This window comes from Pagrus pagrus (genome assembly GCF_965226575.1).
Source record: "Pagrus pagrus genome assembly, chromosome: 12".
NCBI lineage: Eukaryota > Metazoa > Chordata > Actinopteri > Spariformes > Sparidae > Pagrus > Pagrus pagrus.
The window spans coordinates 2,749,987-2,768,761 of NC_140196.1; the positions used below are offsets into that span (position 1 = coordinate 2,749,987).

Here is an 18,775-nt window from a genome sequence, read left to right on the forward strand (position 1 = left end):
AACATATAACTTTAAATATGTTGTATAGGATAATTAATAAGTCTTTATTGAATGGTCAAACTGATCTCATGACAATTGTATTTTATATGATGGTACATATGTCTTTTAGTGTGAGATATATTTATACATGAAGACAAACAGACACTGAATATGATATTACAATAAATATAATATATACTCATTATAATAAAATTAAAAAATATATTTTAAAACATGATATAGTATGATCTACAATGGCACATGAAAATATGTATGTTTTATGTTGATTGACTTTTAAATAATTGATGTATAATAATAAAAATATTAATGAATAATTTCATGTATAATTTAAACAAAAAAAGAATAATTCAAAATCTAATTCCAAATACTTAAAAGTAAATGTATTAGCAGCGCGTGATATTAAATATTGTTTGACATACTGTTTTCAATAAGACGTATTATATTATATTATACTATATTATATTATCACATTTAATTCAATCATATGTGAAGTTCCTGTAAAGGATCAATAAATTCTTACCTTTCTTCATATTATATTACAAAGCAGTCGTTGTTCATATTTGACATATATATTTGAACATATCATTGTAATTGTGTATAAATATAAAAATAAAATAAAATAAGTAAAATAAAATACTGAAAAAACATTATGATATTATTGATGTACTGATTTATTTTTCTTTAGCGGCTGGACTAAAGTACACGCTGGTAAATCTGTCATATGTTAGACATGTTGTAATAACTTTAAAAAGTATTATGAAGTATGTATGTGTATGTAAATATATATTTATGTGAAGGTAAATATATATTTTATTGTAAAATATATATTAACTGTTAACTTACATATTTAAAGAAGCTTTTGAATTTTGCAAAAGAACATTTTCATAATTATATTATATTTTATATCATTAAACCAACAAAGTTTTACCTTCTTTTATATTAAATTGCATCTTTTTTCACATTAATCATATGAAAACATGTATTTGTAATTGTGTATTAAGTGTAAATATTTATGAAAAACATGAAATTCAAGATGCATTTTTAAAAAATATTTATAATATGTGGTGGATAATGTAAACATTAAAATGGCAGCGCGTACTAAACTTGAGGGTAAATATGTCCTTTATTATAATATGTCTTTCATCATGATACACATGAAGATTTTCCATTGTATGAAAATATGATGTTATATTATTATTAGTAATAGTCATAATAATGATGAATGTGCACATTGAAAGAAAGAAGTGCTGAACACATCATGTTGTTTGTCCCCATATAACATATGATGACATGACATGATGAGTGTGTTTGATGTGCAGGTGAATCCAGTCTATGTGTTGGACTTTGTGCTGTATTGATGAGTAGTTTAGTGATCAGAGTCCATGTAGTTTCCAGGATCACACTGAATGCAGTGCAGTGCTGTAAGCTGCTGTTGACTGTGTCAATGTGTGTCTGTGCTGCTTGTTGCTGCTGTCAAACTTCAGGTGAGCAGGTAGTGAAGCCCGTGGTGAGCGTGTACCCAGCAGCATCCAGAGCCCACCTGGAGGGGAACGGCTCCCTGCTGTGTGTGGCCTCAGCCATGTTTCCTCCTCTGGTCCAGTTCTCCTGGAACAAACGAAAGGAGAATGAGAAGAAGTGGCAACCTGCTGAGCTAGAGCAGCTGGAGCTCAGAGAGTCGGGACGCACCGCCTCCATCTTGCTGGTTGACGGGGACGCTCTCTACTACCGCTGCTCCGTCCAGCACGAGGGGGGCACAGTGGAGGCCCAAACAGAACAAGGTAATGAAGGCTTGGTGACTGTGTCCAGCAGTGATTCAGCTTCATGTGGAGACGCTGTCAAAGAGAGCAGAGGAGCAGAGGACTGACATTTCTTTTGGCCTCCTCTTCTGTTTCAGAGGTTCCAGCTCCAGCAGCCTCCTGTCCTCCAGAGAGAGAGCCAGCAGACCTGCCAGCTCTGCAGCAAGCCGACTGTAAGAGCTTGATAAAGCAGAAAGTCAAATCCTGTTCAGGGCCCCTAAAAAGCTTGTTGGGGCCCTGACTTGTTGTATTTAACAAGGGCCTTTGAGCTTTCATTCAAACTGTAGCTGACCCCTGTCTTCATGTAAAGATGGTTGTCCCTTCTGGAAAAGTCCAAGTTCTACTGATGAAATTAATATTCTGTCTGTCTGTCTGTCTGTCTGTCTGTCTGCCTGTGTGTCTGTCTGTGTGTCTGTCTGTGTGTCTGTCAGTGTCCTTCCAGTCTCAGTGCAGGGTGAAGCTGCTCTGTGTGCTCTACACAGTGCTGATAGTGAAGAGTCTGGTGTACTGCTGTGGACTCTCTCTGCTGATGATCCTCTGAAACAAGGGACCGTCCACCAACTGCACACATGCTGACTGACTGTTTTCTGCTCGCCTTTTCTCACCATCAGATCTCATCAGTTCATCTTATTGATCACTTTGATCAGCAGTCACAAATATCTATTTTCATGTTTTGTGGTTGGTTGTAAAATGTGTCTTTTTATGCACAGGTTAGATACAGTCATCCTACATATATAAATACATATATACACATATATCTGCAGTGACTGAGTATAAATTCTGTGGTATAGTGTTATTTTCATCCTCTAGTTTATTTCCACTTTGAATTGTGACTTGTATAATAATAGAAGATGAAGCTGAATCATTAGCTGTCTGCTAGATATTTGATTGTTTTAGTATTTTTCTCTCCTTGTCTTTCTTTTTAATACATTATGCAGAGTGTGGCAGCTTTGTTAAACTCTCTCAGTGTAACATTCTCAATAAAGTGAAAAATCACAGTGTGTTTTAGAAACAGCCTTGTTTTTATGGATTTCAGTTTGGCTTCAGAGCAACAGTCAGAAACAGAATCAACTTCATGGGCCATGTATGTTGACACCTACAAGTCATTTGACTCTGGTTGTAAGTAGCTCTCAATATACTTTCACACAGCAGCAAGAACAAATGTACAGGAAGATGTGAATATAAGCATACAGCTAAACAAGGACAACAAAGCTAAAGAAAGAGAAGCAAACAGAAACATATAGCTGTTATATACAAGTCAGTAGGTGAGGCTGTGCCACCAGGTTCAGTGCTGAGCCCCTTTTATAATTGTGTCAGTGTGGATGTAAAGCTCTACGCTGATGACACTGTTGTTTACACACATGAACAAACAGCAGAGCGAGCTGCTTTGAAGCTACAGCTGCTATAAAATGATCACACAGCAGCTTCACCAGTCCATCTTCCAAGTTGGGGTCAGGCTGCAGAAACTGTCAGTAAACTGTCACCTTTACAGAATCAATCAAACAGTATCAACAGATGTGCTTTTATTTCAGCGTCTCAGCTCCCAGGTTTGTCTCCCAGGTGAATAAGACAGGTGAAAGCTGAGACAGTGAGTACTGAGCGCTGAAATCAAACTGAAGTTCCTGGAATTATTCTTTAACTGGAGTCCGTGGTTGTAACTGTCATTGTGTTGTTCATGCGAACAAGTGCAGCTAACGGTGAGAAGGCTGCAGAGCAGAAACCCACACAGCCCGTCTGCTGCAGGAAGGAAGTGCTGGTTGGCTCTCAACAGTTTTTGATGAGTCCTAATAACCACTGAGAACAGATTCACATCTGCTGCTGTACACACTCATCAACTCCTCTCCCTCTCTGGTCTGGTTTGTCTTTTCTCTTGTTGTCTGGAAGCCTTTTTTCCACTGAGCCCTCCACCCACACAAAGTTGAACTGAGCCCAGAGACCAACAGTGACCCCCCACCTGGAGCTCACGTCCATGGACTTTATTTATGGTGATTTTAGCCATCAAAGCTTCACTTTACAGTTCACACTTGGTGTTGATGAGAGCCAACAAGTCCTCATAGAAAACTGACAAAAGGCTTCTTTGTCAGCGGCCTCCAACACAACACATCTGAGTGTTTTCTGATCTGACGCCTCAGTGGTTCATGTCTGGTGAGGACGTGTCCGTTACACTATCTGGTTGGAGGAGCTCGTTCATGCAAACACATTCTTGTTCATGTTCAGCAACTCAAAGAGCTTTTTGATCAAATAGTCCAAGAAGTGAGGAGCTCCAGGAGCTAGACTCAGGAACTAAATCAGGAGCTTTAGTCTGTTCCTGTCAGCATTTTCACAGCACAAACAACTGTCAAATAAAGGCTTTGAACACAGAAGCTGTGCTGTGATGTCATTATTTACACTCACTTATTACTGATGCATTTCATGAGTCAGTTTTACTGTTTGTTACAGTCGAGCACACTGAGAGAGGTCAACCTAACAAACACAGACAGGAAACTAAAAGAAATGAGACTGAAGACTAAAATCAACTCCACTGTTCAACTTTCTGAGACAATAAATGTTCTTCTTTATTGTTTATCAGGTCAAATGTGTTTACCAGCGTATAATAGGAACAACAATAATGCCAGTAATACTCCTCATTTACTGCTGTGTGTTTTTTATCCACTAGATGTCACTGTGGGTTTGTTGTCAGTAAAATAAGAGGTCGGAGTGTAATCGTGTCGTCATGGCGACCGTCATCAGCATCACGTGGATGTCCCTGCACTTCCCGAGAGTGACCACAGGGTGGTGGTGTTTCTCTGTGATGTTTAATGTCAGCACCAGCAGCAAACACAGAAATCCAGCATGTGATCAACTCCTTCCAGTGGTTCTGGTGCTCCTTCCAGGGAACAGCACCAGAACCACTGCTTCACATATGAGGAGCACAGCTGGACTTCAACTCTTCTGAAGCCTCCGCTGGCTTCGTCTTTACAAACTAACCCTCTGAACTTTATCTGACGTTCTGCTGGAGATCCCAAAGTTTACAAAAACACCAAATGTGTCAGGCTGGATTTTGGGGAAATGTGTGTAAAATGATGCAGCAGACATGTTGAAATGTTCCATTTGATGGAGTCTTGGCTTTGAATCTTTCACTCAGTGAAACATCATGTAGCTTTAATGAAGAGACTGAACAACAGGAGACACAATAAAGATGTGACACTGTGTGTGGAAAAGGTTTGATGTGTCATAGAAATGAAATGATTGAGTGAAATGACAGAAATGTAAGGGGACGTTTAAGGCTTCAAATCACAGTGGAGGAGTTTTGTGGATTTGTACTTGAGTCTTTTCATCACAGCTGTTCAACAACAGATAACAGTCTGTGCTACTAAATTCACCACCAACCTGAATGTGCTTGTGCTCACATCAACGTTTGTTTCTATTTCTATTACACAGCAGCTTCAGCCGAGCCGTCGATCGACAGCGGCGGCCTTATCTGTGCGCCGCAGGGGCTGATGGGAGCTCTGAGGACCTGTTAGAAACCACGTGGCCCTCGTCTGATCTGGCAGCTCGTCCTCGTTTGGCCTCAGCTGCGTCAGAGCGCCACTTCTCCCCAGGTTCACCAGAGGAAACACCACTGCACAACATGCTTCTCCTCCCAGCTGCTGCTCTGTGCTGTCTGTGTTCAGGTGAGTGTTTCCAGCCAATCAGGAGCCAACAAAGTCCACCTGGAACAAACACTGTCACACTGACCTTCATCTATCTGTCTGCTTCTCTACAGCGCTGGTTGCCATGGCAGCACAGCTGACTCAGGACGATTTAACATTGACCAGGAGAGTTGATGGAGACGTCTCCTTCAGCTGTCGAGGAACTGACCAGTGTGACTACGATAATCATGTATTCTGGTACCAGAAGAAAGACACAGAAACATTCACTCTGATTCTACACATCAAGTTGAGTGATTGTAGCATAGCTTACACATTCAATCATCCTCAGAAAGATGATTTCTCAGTTATGAATAATCAGAACGGCTGTGAGTTGAAGATCCAGAACGTTAAACTCCTTCATTCAGCCACCTACTACTGCTTCTGTGACAAGAGAGTTCCCCACAGTGAGAAATGATCCGAGCAGCCTGAACAAAAACCAACAGATGAACAGACGTCAAACAGTGTTTGTGACAGGAAGAGAGCAGTAAACCACAGCCCAGGTTCACATATTTCACCTCCATCTCAGCCACAGTCACAAACACACTGAACTGAGGGATTTATTTCATATTATATTTATTTATATTCTGATCAGATATTCCAGCAGGTTTATTGTTGTTTCACACAGTGAGGAAAAAGGACACAAACACAAACACAATGATAAAATAAAGAGGAAAATAATTCAATGACAAACTCAAACATAATCCAGATGAATCAGTAAAACAACAAACAGACTTCAGAATATTTCAATAAAATGATCTCAAACATAATCAAATGTTTACAGCCCAACGTCCTGCTGCTGAATAAAGTCCATCCGTCCCTCACAACACTAATGTCTCTGAATGAAAACACTTCCAGCAGCACTTGTTGTTTAACACCTTTCAGCAGATTTCACCACATTATTTCACTTTATTACATTTTAAAAGACAAATCTTGGACACATGTCAGCTCAGGACTTTGTCCTTCTAGCAGCGGCTTATTAGGACGCTCGTCTTGTTGGACACATTTCCATCAGTTTCCTGTGGATGTTTCTGCTCCCCAGAGGATGAACCCTAACATTTATGGTGACCTCCTGACCTTTCCTCTAGCGCCACCATCAGGACAAAAGTGTCTCCAGACCGACACTTCAGCATCTGGAAAGTTAATGACTTGATTTGAATCAACAGACTGACAACTTTAAAGAATGAAACACTTTGTAACATTTAAAGCTGCACAAATCAAGATTTTATATGAACAGAGGCTGAAATGACTTTGTGTCATCAAGGGCCGACAACAAACAAACAAACAAACAAACAAACAAACAAACAAAAGTGTTTCACTCCTCTTGTAGAAGAAGTAGAAAAGCTACATCTCCCAGAATGCACTGCGCTGCACTGGACCAATAAAATCACAGCGAGGTGGGCGGGGCTTGGTTTTGGCTTGTCTGTTCTGAAACAGGAAACAAAATGGTGTCAGGCTGGTAACAAAGGATCTGGTACTAAAATGTGTTTGTGGAAACATTTGAGGTGAGAAACAGTCGATGCAGGAACAGAATCTGTGTTTAGATATGATCAGCATCGCCTCGTTTGACAGATTGACACAGAGACTCAATCCACTTCTGTACTCTTTGTACTCTCCCGTCCTTGACAGGTTTTTCGAGGACGGGGACACCAGACAGGATCTTCGGCTGAGCAGAGAGAGAGTCCTTGCTGCTGAACCTTCTCCAACAAGATCGGATGGGGTGCCACAATAGAGACCTTGGTGTTCTTCTTCTGGCTGGCGAATGGGGCATCATACAGGGTGGTCTCAAGGGTGTTTGGGATGCCTCGCTCCACTGGATCGTCCAGCGACTTACTGGGGAGGTGGTGGCCATTCGCCACACGGTCATCTACCTCCCAAAGACCGCTGAAGACCTGGCGGCAGTAACTCGGGGGTTTGCAGGGCTGGCAAGACACAGAGCTTTTTCAAAAGCTGCTGCAGAGATCGACAGCTGCCATGTGAGGATCAAGCCACTAAGCGGCCCTGATGGTCACTGCTACAAGAACAGAAAACTGTTCCATCATCCTCCATCATCATGCAGGCAGTTTATGACCATCAGGGCCGCTTTATGGACACGTACATGGGCTGGCCGGGGTCGGTGCACGACTCCAGAGTACTCCAGCACAGCCCACTGTACAGGCGGGCTGTCTACCCTCCTCCAGGGCACTTCATCCTCGCAGATGGCGGGTACCCATGCCTCCAACATCCACTCCCCCTCATCACTCCCTACAAGCGGCCTGTGCAAGGTGTGGGAGCCCAGCGTTTCAACGTCCATCATTCCAGGGCACGCTCTATCATTGAGCGTGCCTTTGGAATGATGAAGACCAGATTCAGGTCCATCTTCCTGCAAGCACTGGAGGTGCACCACACCTTTGTGCCTCAGGTACGTCACAACACAACAGAAGTCTTTTTTTGTTTCTTTGAGTACTGAAGCAGAGTAAATCAAAATTGATGAATATTCCCTTTCATTTCAGGTCGTAACAGCATGTGCCGTCCTGCACAACATCTGCCTGGGGACAGGTGACATCATGCCCCCAGAGGATTAGCTGCAGGACGTCATGCCGGAGGATGAGGGGGAGAACGTGTTGGAGGCAGCCAGTGGTGGAGGAGGTGATCCCCGACCATGACTATCTTTAGTTGGCAAGTAAAATGATCACAAAGGCATTATTCCTTTTTAAAGTGTTTGGGTAGATAGTTGTGTTTGTAGTAAACAGTCATCATTATCATATTATGATCACTTTATGAAGTCATAATTCTTGCCTCTTTCCTAAACAATTCTTAGTGTCATGGCAGCCGTCGATCGAGTCAGCCCTGCAAACCCTGTTGATGGACGATGTGGTGGACAGTGGAGACTACACCCCTCCAAACACCCTGAATACCACCACAGATGATGTCCCACTGACACCAGGGTCTTTATTGTGGCATCCCTTCCAGCCCAGCAGCGCTGCCAGGGACTCCTGCTGAGCCATGTCTCACTCACATAAGAGAACAGATGAGAGATGAGAGATGAGATGAGATGAGATGAGGAACAAAACAAGGCAAAAGAGTCGAGGTCTCAGGCAGATCGTCTGGAGGCTGGTGAGGAGGGGAAAGAGACCTCAGGTGGGCCGCCTCGGGGCAGGACACATGTGGAGCTGTAGACCTCGGGACAATGGACACAGCAGGTCTGGAGGGTGAAGGCCTGGACGCTGGCCACACAGATGGAGCCACACTGGAGGCTGGGCTGGAAAACAACCAGACTGGTGGATCCGCTCTGCAGGACGACCCTGAAGGCCCGTGGTGCTGGTGGAGCAGCTCTAGAGGACTGGTGGGACCGGTGGTAAAGGAGGGATCTCTACAGGGGCGGCCGGCCAATAGAGGGCGAGAGGGCGTCGCCCTCCTTGAGCCACAAAGAAAGAGAAAATAATAAATATATTTTATTATCATCATCTTCAGTGTTATAATTTTCTTTATGAATGATTAAACTCTACAAGCTTTTACAACAGTGTGTCCTGTTTCTGAACACCTTATCAAACCAGTTGCAGCAGCAAGCCATGTCTGTCCCTTTAGGGAGATTTCAGTCTGGTTGAAAATCGTCCAGACGCTCTGATCAACTTCCATTCTGAAGCTTTTAGGCTCAGCAATGCACCTCTATGGCTTCCTGGAGGCTTCACTAACACGTTTTCCAGGAAGGTCCTCTTTCCAACCTGGAATGTTTTTCTTCTGACTTTGTTGATTTCATTTGCTTCATCAGCTCTTATTGTGGAAACAACATGGCCACTACACAGAAGATGTGATGAATTTTATTGCTGAGATGGTTTCAACAACACGTTGACAGAGGTTTCCACTAAAATAACTGGCAGTGAAACAATTAGAAACACCCAGAGCAAGTTTAACCGTCAAGAAGTATCTACTGAGGGAGGGAAGTCGTATTACCATGAATCTTTACAGTAACATGGTCAGTGTTTTCCTCTTATGTCTGATGTTTTTGGATTAATATTGCAGCTGCATTAATGTGTATGTGCCATTTTACTGCAGGTTGAGCTCATTTTAACTACTTGATGCACTGTTGGCTAGTTTAATCTGCAGCAATGCATCATATTCTCTAAGAGTTTATTGAGCTGAAGAAGGAGGAGACTATTGTCAACACATAAAGGAACACTTCATCCTTCAGTTCATCACAAACGTTCAACATCACATCTGGAGATTCATGGTTTTCACTGGACAGGAAGGTGATGAAAAACTGTAATCTGAAAAGTTCAAAGTAACTAAAGCTGTCAGACAAATGTAGTGGAGTAAAAAGTCAAGTATTTGCCTCTGGGTAGAAGCATAAAGTAGCATCAAATGGAAATATTCAAGTAAAGTGAGTCAACTGAATTTAAATTGAACATTCCCAACACTGCATTTATATCTCCTCAACAGTTGAACTGTAAATAGTTTTATTAATTGCACATTATCAGGCCCAGTGCCACTGTCCTTTATTTGGCTCTGAGATGTAGTTACCTTTACATCTAAAGGTGTCTTGAGGGTGAACTCATGAATGGCGACCCATCTGTTGACGATCACTGTGTAATATTCATCCAAACTGTACAAATAGTTCACTGCAACATGACAATATCAGCTGCCTTCATTTACCTAAGTCACCTCAGACATCATCACAACAGTTGCCCCCCTGAGAGGTTTGTCAGGAGCTGCCACTGGAGCTGGTGGAGCTGTCAGAGTCAGGAAAACAAGAGGTTACAGAACCACAGCCACAGGAGACTGATTCAGCACAGGAACTGGAGACAGCTGCAGCTCAGCTCAGACAGGTTGCTGCAGAACAGGAACAGAGGACTGCTGCAAGGCAGAGCAGGAGGCCGGCAGCTGGAGGTCTGAACGGGTATCAGGAAAGACCGCTGGTCCGGCTCTGGAGCAAGTCTGCTGACCCGCCGACAAGGAAGCAGGAACAGGTGTTGACTGGGCCTCAAACTGAGGACCAGGAACTGGTGGACCTGCTGGTGGAGCTAGATAAAAAGTCAGAATCAACAAAGTCAATGAATGAAGTTCATCCTCTGGGGACCAAGAATGTCTGTTGAAAATGTCATGTCAGTCCATCCATCCATCCTTTGGTCCAGGTCCAATCCATGTGGACTAAAGTAGTGGAGCGACAGACATTAGCATCCATAGAGCAACACTGCTAGTGTGTCTAAAAAGACAATAAAAGAAGAGACAGTCATGTTGATATGAACATTAGAGAAACACATCATGGAGCTGAAATATGATCCTGCTTCATCATTTGGACTCGTTCACCTCAGCCGACACGTTCAACAGCACACAGGTTTTTGTATTACGCTGTCTCACTGTGGGGGGACGACGAATACATACTACATCTTTGGCTCTGGAACTAAACTGGTTGTAACAGGTAAGAATAAAGCTTCATTTTCCTTCAGTTGTTTTATTGAACAAGTTGAAAATGTGTTTTAAATGAGTTTCTGCTGCTTCAGGCTTTACATGTTAGTTTGTTCATAATTAGTAGAGAATTCTTGCAGCCATGCAGCTATTGTTACATAAAAAGGCTCATAACTCCTGAAAAGATGTTTAAATCTCACTGCACAACTGAAGTTCTTCTTTATTTCTGCAGGAGATCAAACTGATTCATATAGAAAAAGTTTCATATTGACAGTGTTACAAATATACAGTATTTGATCCTCTCAGTAATTCAGCACCATCTCTTGTTTTTATAAAACAACATCATATATGATATTAAACATCATTTAATATATGTCAGGAAATGTATCTGAAAAACATATAACTTTAAATATGTTGTATAGGATAATTAATAAGTCTTTCTTAAATGGTCAAACTGACCTCATGACAATTGTATTTGATATGATGGTACATATGTCTTTTAGTGTGAGATATATTTATACATGAAGACAAACAGACACTGAATATGATATTACAATACCTATAATATATACTAATTAGACTAAAATATAACAAACATTATATTTTCTAAAAACCTACGTCTAAAAACCTATGTCTAAAAACCTATGTCTAAAAACCTACCTCTTCAAACTCTCATACTCACTTTAAGTTGTCTTCCACCCTGCAGTTTTCTGATTTTATTTTGTTTTTATCGCACTAATATGTGTCCTTCGCTCTTTTAAATCGCTGTTTATATGTTGTGTAAGGCGACCTTGAGTGCCCTGAAAGGCGCCATAAATAAAATGTATTATTATTGTTATTATTATTATTAATTATTTTAAATATATATATATATTATGATATACAATGGCACATGCAAATATGCATTTTTTTTACATTGACTGACTTTTAAATCATTTATATATAATAATAAATATATTAATTATTAATTTCATGTGCAATTTAAATGAAAAAAAGAATAATTACAAAACATACTTTCAAATACTTAAAAGTAAATGTATTTACAGCGCGTGATGGTAAATATTGTGTATGACATATTATGTTATATTATGTTATATTATATTATATTATATTGTGTTATATTATCACATTTAATTTAATCATATGTGAAGTTCCTGTAAAGGATCAATAAATTCTTACCTTTCTTCATATTATATAACAAAGCAGTCGTTATTCATATTTGACATATCTGAACATATCATTGTAATTGTGTATAAATGTAAAAAATACTGAAAAAACATTATGATATTATTGATGTACTGATTTATTTTTCTTTAGCGGCTGGACTAAAGTACACGCTGGTAAATCTGTCATATGTTAGACATGTTGTAAAAACTTTTTAGTATTTTATGTGAACGTAAATATATATTTTATTGTCAAATATATATTAACATAATATTTAAAGAAGCTTTAGCAAATTTTGCATAAGAACATTTTCATAATTATATCATATTTTATATCATTAAACCAACAAAGTTTTACCTTCTTTTATATTAAATTGTATCTTTTTTCACATTAGTCATATGAAAACGTGTATTTGTAATTGTGTATCAAGTGTAAATATTTATGAAAAACATGTAATTCAAGATGCATTTTTAAAAAATATTTATAATATGTGGTGGATAATGTAAACATTAAAATGGCAGCACGTACTAAACTTGAGGGTAAATATGTCCTTTATTATAATATGTCTTTTATCATAATACACATGAAGATTTTCCATTGTATGAAAATATGATGTTATATTATTATTATTAGTAATAATGATGAATGTGCACATTAAAAGAAAGAAGTGCTGAACACATCATGTTGTTTGTCCCCGTATAACATATGATGACATGACATGATGAGTGTGTTTGATGTGCAGGTGAATCCAGTCTGTGTGTTGGACTTTGTGCTGTATTGATGAGTAGTTTAGTGATCAGAGTCCATGTAGTTTCCAGGATCACACTGAATGCAGTGCAGTGCTGTAAGCTGCTGTTGACTGTGTCAATGTGTGTCTGTGCTGCTTGTTGCTGCTGTCAAACTTCAGAGCAGGTAGTGAAGCCCGTGGTGAGCGTGTACCGAGCAGCATCCAGAGCCCACCTGGAGGGGAACAGGTCCCTGCTGTGTGTGGCCTCAGCCATGGTTCCTCCTCTGGTCCAGTTCTCCTGGAACAGACGAAAGGAGAATCAGATGGAGTGGCTCCCTGCTGAGGGAGAGCAGCTGGAGCTCAGAGAGTCGGGATGCATCGCCACCATCTTGCCACTTGATCAGGACGCTCTCAACACGTATGAATACCGCTGCTCCGTCCAGCACGAGGGGATCACAGTGGAGGCTCAAATAGAACAAGGTAATGAAGGCTTGGTGACTGTGTTCAGCAGTGATTCAGCTTCATGTGGAGACGCTGTCAGAGAGAGCAGAGGAGCAGAGGACTGACATTTCTTTTGGCCTCCTCTTCTGTTTCAGAGGTTCCAGCTCAGGGCGGCTCTTGGCATAGGCCATATAGGCGGTCGCCTCGAGCACCACATGCTGGAGGGGTGCCAATAATTTGCGCCGCTCATTCACTCATGTTCTGCCTTGAAAGAAAGAAAGAAAGAAAGTCATTTGACTCTGGCCTGCACTTGGGGTGCCGTGTCACTTAGACACTGGCTACTGACTGTGCTGCACATTGAAAGTGGGGGATGAGTTACCGATGTGGATCTCAGGTCAGAGAGAGAGAGAGACAGGCCTGATAATAAAGCTATGTTAGCTGCTAAGGATGTTTATGAATCATCTGAATGTCAAGCCTGTTAACTTATCTGGTCAGCTGCTGCTGCTGTTTCCTGTTCCTCCTCCTACCTAATGTTTGACCACTATGGACAAATAATTACACATATTGTTTGGCATGTGTAACTATTTAATTGAAGTGCAACCTCTTTTACTTTCCCTAATGCATAATCACAAGTAGGTAATAATGTGTTTTGTCGACCCACTGGTACAAGTAGCAGTGTGCAGGCTGCAGCAGTTGTTTGTCGTTCTCTGTCTGCTGCAGCTACATGTTTTTGTTGTACAGTAATAATCAGGCTAATCGACTCTATAACTGTCCAGATGCCCTCAGGACATTGTTGCAGAAGCCTCCAGCAGCTGCTGGAGAAGGGCCTTCTGATCTGCCATCTACCCCACTCACTGAAGCATCAGAAAGTTTTAAAACATGTGGTCTCTGTAACACTGCTGTGTTATTATTATTTTTATTGTTGTTATTTGTATTATTACTGAATATTACAGTTAAACCTTGTTACTAATTGAATACAGGTATTAGTCAAATTAAATAAAGCTTATTTGTACAGTGCCTACTTTATATGAAGCAGAATGACACAACAGACTTAATGCAGTGGTGTAACAGTATGGATGTACTGTATGTTTGAATACAGCTGCTGAACAGACAACAAGCAGCAGCACCACCACATCCAGCAAACCACCCACCTCCAGCGAAATGCAGCCTGAAGAAGGTGAGTAAAGTTAATTATATGTTACTGTGGGCATTGTCTCCATTACGTAAAATCATTAAAAGATTCACAGAATGTAAGAAAATCTCTGTACACAAGGGACAAGGCTGAAAACCAAAACTGGAGGGCCGTGATGTTCAGGCCTCAGATGGCACTGCATTAAAAACAGACACAGTTCTGTAGTGGAAATCATAACGTCTCTGATCCACAGCTGTGTTGTCATTATTATTATTATTATTATTATTATTATTATTATTATTATTATTATCATTTTGATAAATAATAATAATGATGATAATGTTTTTATTATTATTACTTTATTACTTTGTATGAAGCAGAATGACACAACATACTTACTGCAGTGGTGTAACAGTATGGATGTACTGTATGTTTGAATACAGCTGCAGGTCAGACAACAAGCAGCACCATCACCACATCCAGCAAACCACCCACCTCCAGCGAAATGCAGCCTGAAGCAGGTGAGTTCTTCAAGTACAAAGACCATCACTGACCATAGCACCATTCTGAAGAAATTTACTCTGTCTGTCTGTCTGTCTGTCTGTGTGTGTGTCTGTCTGTCTGTCAGTGTCCTTCCAGTCTCAGTGCAGGGTGAAGCTGCTCTGTGTGCTCTACACAGTGCTGATAGTGAAGAGTCTGGTGTACTGCTGTGGACTCTCTCGACTGATGGTCCTCTGAAACAAGGGACCGTCCACCAACTGCACACATGCTGACTGACTGTTTTCTGCTCGCCTTTTCTCACCATCAGATCTCATCAGTTCATCTCATTGTTCACTTTCATCAGCAGTCACAAATGTCTATTTTCATGTCAATTTTACACATAGTTGCAGTGACTGAGTATAAATTCTGTGGTATAGTGTCATTTTCATCCTCTAGTTTATTTCCACTTTGAATTGTGACTTGTATAATAATAGAAGATGAAGCTGAATCATTAGCTGTCTGCTAGATATATGATTGTTTTAGTATTTTTCTCTCTTTGTCTTTCTTTTTAATACATTATGCAGAGTGTGGCAGCTTTGTTAAATTCTCTCAGTGTAACATTCTCAATAAAGTGAAAAATCACAGTGTATTTTAGAAACAGTCTTGTTTTTATGGATTTCAGTTTGGCTTCAGAGCAACAGTCAGAAAAAGAATCAACTTCATGGGCCATGTATGTTGACACCTACAAGTCATTTGACTCTGGTTGTATACAAGTCAGTAGGTGAGGCTGTGCCACCAGGTTCAGTGCTGAGCCCCTTTTATAATTGTGTCAGTGTGGATGTAAAACTCTACGCTGATGACACTGTTGTTTACACACATGAACAAACAGCAGAGCGAGCTGCTTTGAAGCTACAACTGCTATAAAATGATCACACAGCAGCTTCATCAATCCGCCTCCAGTTTGAATGTTGGCTAAATGACGGCTGTGTTTGTTTTTTATCAGCCAATAAAATGTCATTTAACTCTTCATCAAGATGAAATCGATTGGTAGTTTCTGATTGTACATCAACTAAGATTTTTTGTTTATGTAACACATTTCAAGACTGACTCACAAAATGCTTCACAAAGAAAAACAAAATGTATTAATCATAAAGCAAATATGACATCATTTACTCAAATTATAAACATTTATAAAAACAAAAAAAGGATGAATGGTAAATTGTCTTTGTATTGATGTTGTTAAAAATATGCACACAGATCCTCACATGTCTTAATATGTTGTGCTATGTTCCAAGTTGGGGGCCAGCTGCAGAAACTCAGTAGTAAAAGTAAGAATCAATTAAAAGTCTGATAGAATCAATCATTATTGAATGATATTTAGCAATAACAATTAATAAGCAGGACATTGTTTGTAATCTAGCTAAACTTGGAGTAAAAGCTTCACCTGAACCTTCTGAGATGAGATTTGATTTAAAATTAATCCTTGAAGCAGTTTTGCGTCTCGTCTCCACCAGCTGAACAGCAAAAGCAGAACAACAGCGTCATCGTCAGCTTGTTATCAGTGTTTACACCAGAATCATTCAGCGTGTTGGACGGCAGTCACACACCATCACACAACACATGAGTGAAGTTGTGTTTGTAAGTCAGAGGAAAACAGCCATTAAGCTTAAAAACAGGCTTCATGCCACAATAATGTGTCACATAAGGAGCGGTGTGAGTGAAGCACAGACAGCTGCACTGATACAAACTGAAGCTAGAAGGTGACTGACAGGAGATCAGTGGCTCAGTGGGATTAACCAGGTGAACTGTTTGAAACTGACCACTGACTGAGACGGACACTCGACTCTGACGGCTCTGACAGCAGCTTTCTGATCAGCTGGAACCTCATTACGAGACCTGAGGTGAACCAACATGGACGCTCCACTTCTGGTTCATGAACACAAACAGATGTTTTTATTGAAACAACAAGATGACTTGTTTGTCTCTGTGGTTTGTGTTTCTGTCTGAGTGGTTTGTGTTCTGTCGCTCTGATCGGTGAGAACAGATGAACGACACGTTTCTGTAAATGTTGCAGTCGTGGAGTCGCTGCTTCAAATCCTCTCGTGGTCATTTAAACACTTTGAGGCCAAAAGTTTGAATTTGTCTGAAACTGTATTTTTTAGAGAAGAAATTTATGAGAGGATGGAAGATTTCAGAAACACATTTAACATTTAACAATTGTTTCTTTTCTTTAGCTGCAAAAACAATTTAATGAGAAAAGAAACAAGAAAGTCAAACAATAATTAATCATGATGTACAGATCATGTATCATTTTATATAATAATGATATATTACTACACATCATTATTATATATATATCAACAGTTTAATTAAATTGTGTTTTAGTGTTATTTAATAATTAACTATGAAACAAGTTAAATGTGAGAAAATGAACCTTTACACACACTGACAAATATACAGTATATGTGGACTTTGCTCCGTTCATCAAAACAAGCTGAAGGATATTTCACTGGATGTTTCTGTAGTTTTGCATAAAAAGCACATGTTTTTAAATGTTTGTTGTTGTATTCACTAAATACTTTAAAACTATGCCTTTTCTGTGTATAATTAATCGATTCTCAGTATTATTTATATGATTGTGTGTTTGTCTCCCAGGTGAATAAGACAGGTGAAAGCTGAGACAGTGAGTACTGAGCGCTGAAATCAAACTGAAGTCCCTGTAATCATTCTTTAACTGGAGTCCGTGGTCTTAACTGTCATTGTGTTGTTCATGTGAACAAGTGCAGCTAACGGTGAGAAGGCTGCAGAGCAGAAACCCACACAGCCCGTCTGCTGCAGGAAGGAAGTGCTGGTTGGCTCTCAACAGTTTTTTATGAGTCCTAATAACCACTGAGAACAGATTCACATCTGCTGCTGTACACACTCATCAACTCCTCTCCCTCTCTGGTCTGGTTTGTCTTTTCTCTTGTTGTCTGGAAGCCTTTTTTCCACTGAGCCCTCCACCCACACAAAGTTGAACTGAGCCCAGAGACCAACAGTGACCCCCCACCTGGAGCTCACGTCCATGGACTTTATTTATGGTGATTTTAGCCATCAGAGCTTCACTTTACAGTTCACACTTGGTGTTGATGAGAGCCAACAAGTCCTCATAGAAAACTGACAAAAGGCTTCTTTGTCAGCGGCCTCCAAAACAACACACCTGAGTGTTTTCTGATCTGACGCCTCAGTGGTTCATGTCTGGTGAGGGTGTGTCTGTTACACTATCTGGTTGGAGGAGATCGTTCATGCAAACACATTCTTGTTCATGTTCAGCAACTCAAAGAGCTTTTTGATCAAGTGTTTTTATGTGTCTCACTTTATTTCTGTTTCTATGTTGTTCTATGTTCATGAATAAATATGATATTCAGATCAAATATTCAGTTTGAATGAAGAATGGTTTGACATGCACACACACACACAGACACACACACACACACACACACACACACAAATATGACAATGTGAATTTACTTTCTGAGACAATAAATATATTTTATACTGAAATAAATGTTTTTCTTTATTGTTTATCAGGTCAAATGTGTTTACCAGCGTATAATAGGAACAACAATAATGCCAGTAATACTCCTCAGTTACTGCTGTGTGTTTTTTGTCCACTAGATGTCACTGTGGGTTTGTTGTCAGTAAAATAAGAGGTTTGAGTGTCATCGTGTCGTCATGGCGACCGTCATCAGCATCACGTGGATGTCCCTGCACTTCCTGTGACCGACCACAGGGTGTTGGTGTTTCTCTGTGATGTTTAATGTCAGCACCAGCAGCAAACACAGAAATCCAGCATGTGATCAGCTCCTTCCAGTGGTTCTGGTGCTCCTTCCAGGGAACAGCACCAGAACCACTGCTTCACATATGAGGAGCACAGCTGGACTTCAACTCTTCTGAAGCCTCCGCTGGCTTCGTCTTTACAAACTAACCCTCTGAACTTCAT

At 40.4% G+C, this 18,775-nt stretch overlaps 1 protein-coding gene and 1 long non-coding RNA gene across 2 annotated transcripts; both read left to right on the plus strand.

The window, feature by feature from the left end:
* The first annotated feature begins 1,650 nt into the window (after positions 1–1,650).
* LOC311266472 lies at positions 1,651–2,834 on the plus strand. Its single transcript, XR_014623717.1, has 3 exons — positions 1,651–1,778; positions 1,895–1,969; positions 2,228–2,834. It is a non-coding gene; the product is annotated as an uncharacterized lncRNA (long non-coding RNA).
* A 10,068-nt stretch (positions 2,835–12,902) lies between these two features.
* On the plus strand, positions 12,903–15,232 carry LOC311266467 (uncharacterized protein). The gene is made up of 4 exons (XM_084368844.1): positions 12,903–13,220; positions 14,281–14,358; positions 14,757–14,834; positions 14,942–15,232. Exons 1-4 carry the CDS (start codon positions 13,013–13,015, stop codon positions 15,049–15,051), a joined length of 474 nt encoding a protein of 157 aa, XP_084224970.1. The 5' UTR covers positions 12,903–13,012; the 3' UTR covers positions 15,052–15,232.
* Positions 15,233–18,775: the final 3,543 nt, after the last annotated feature.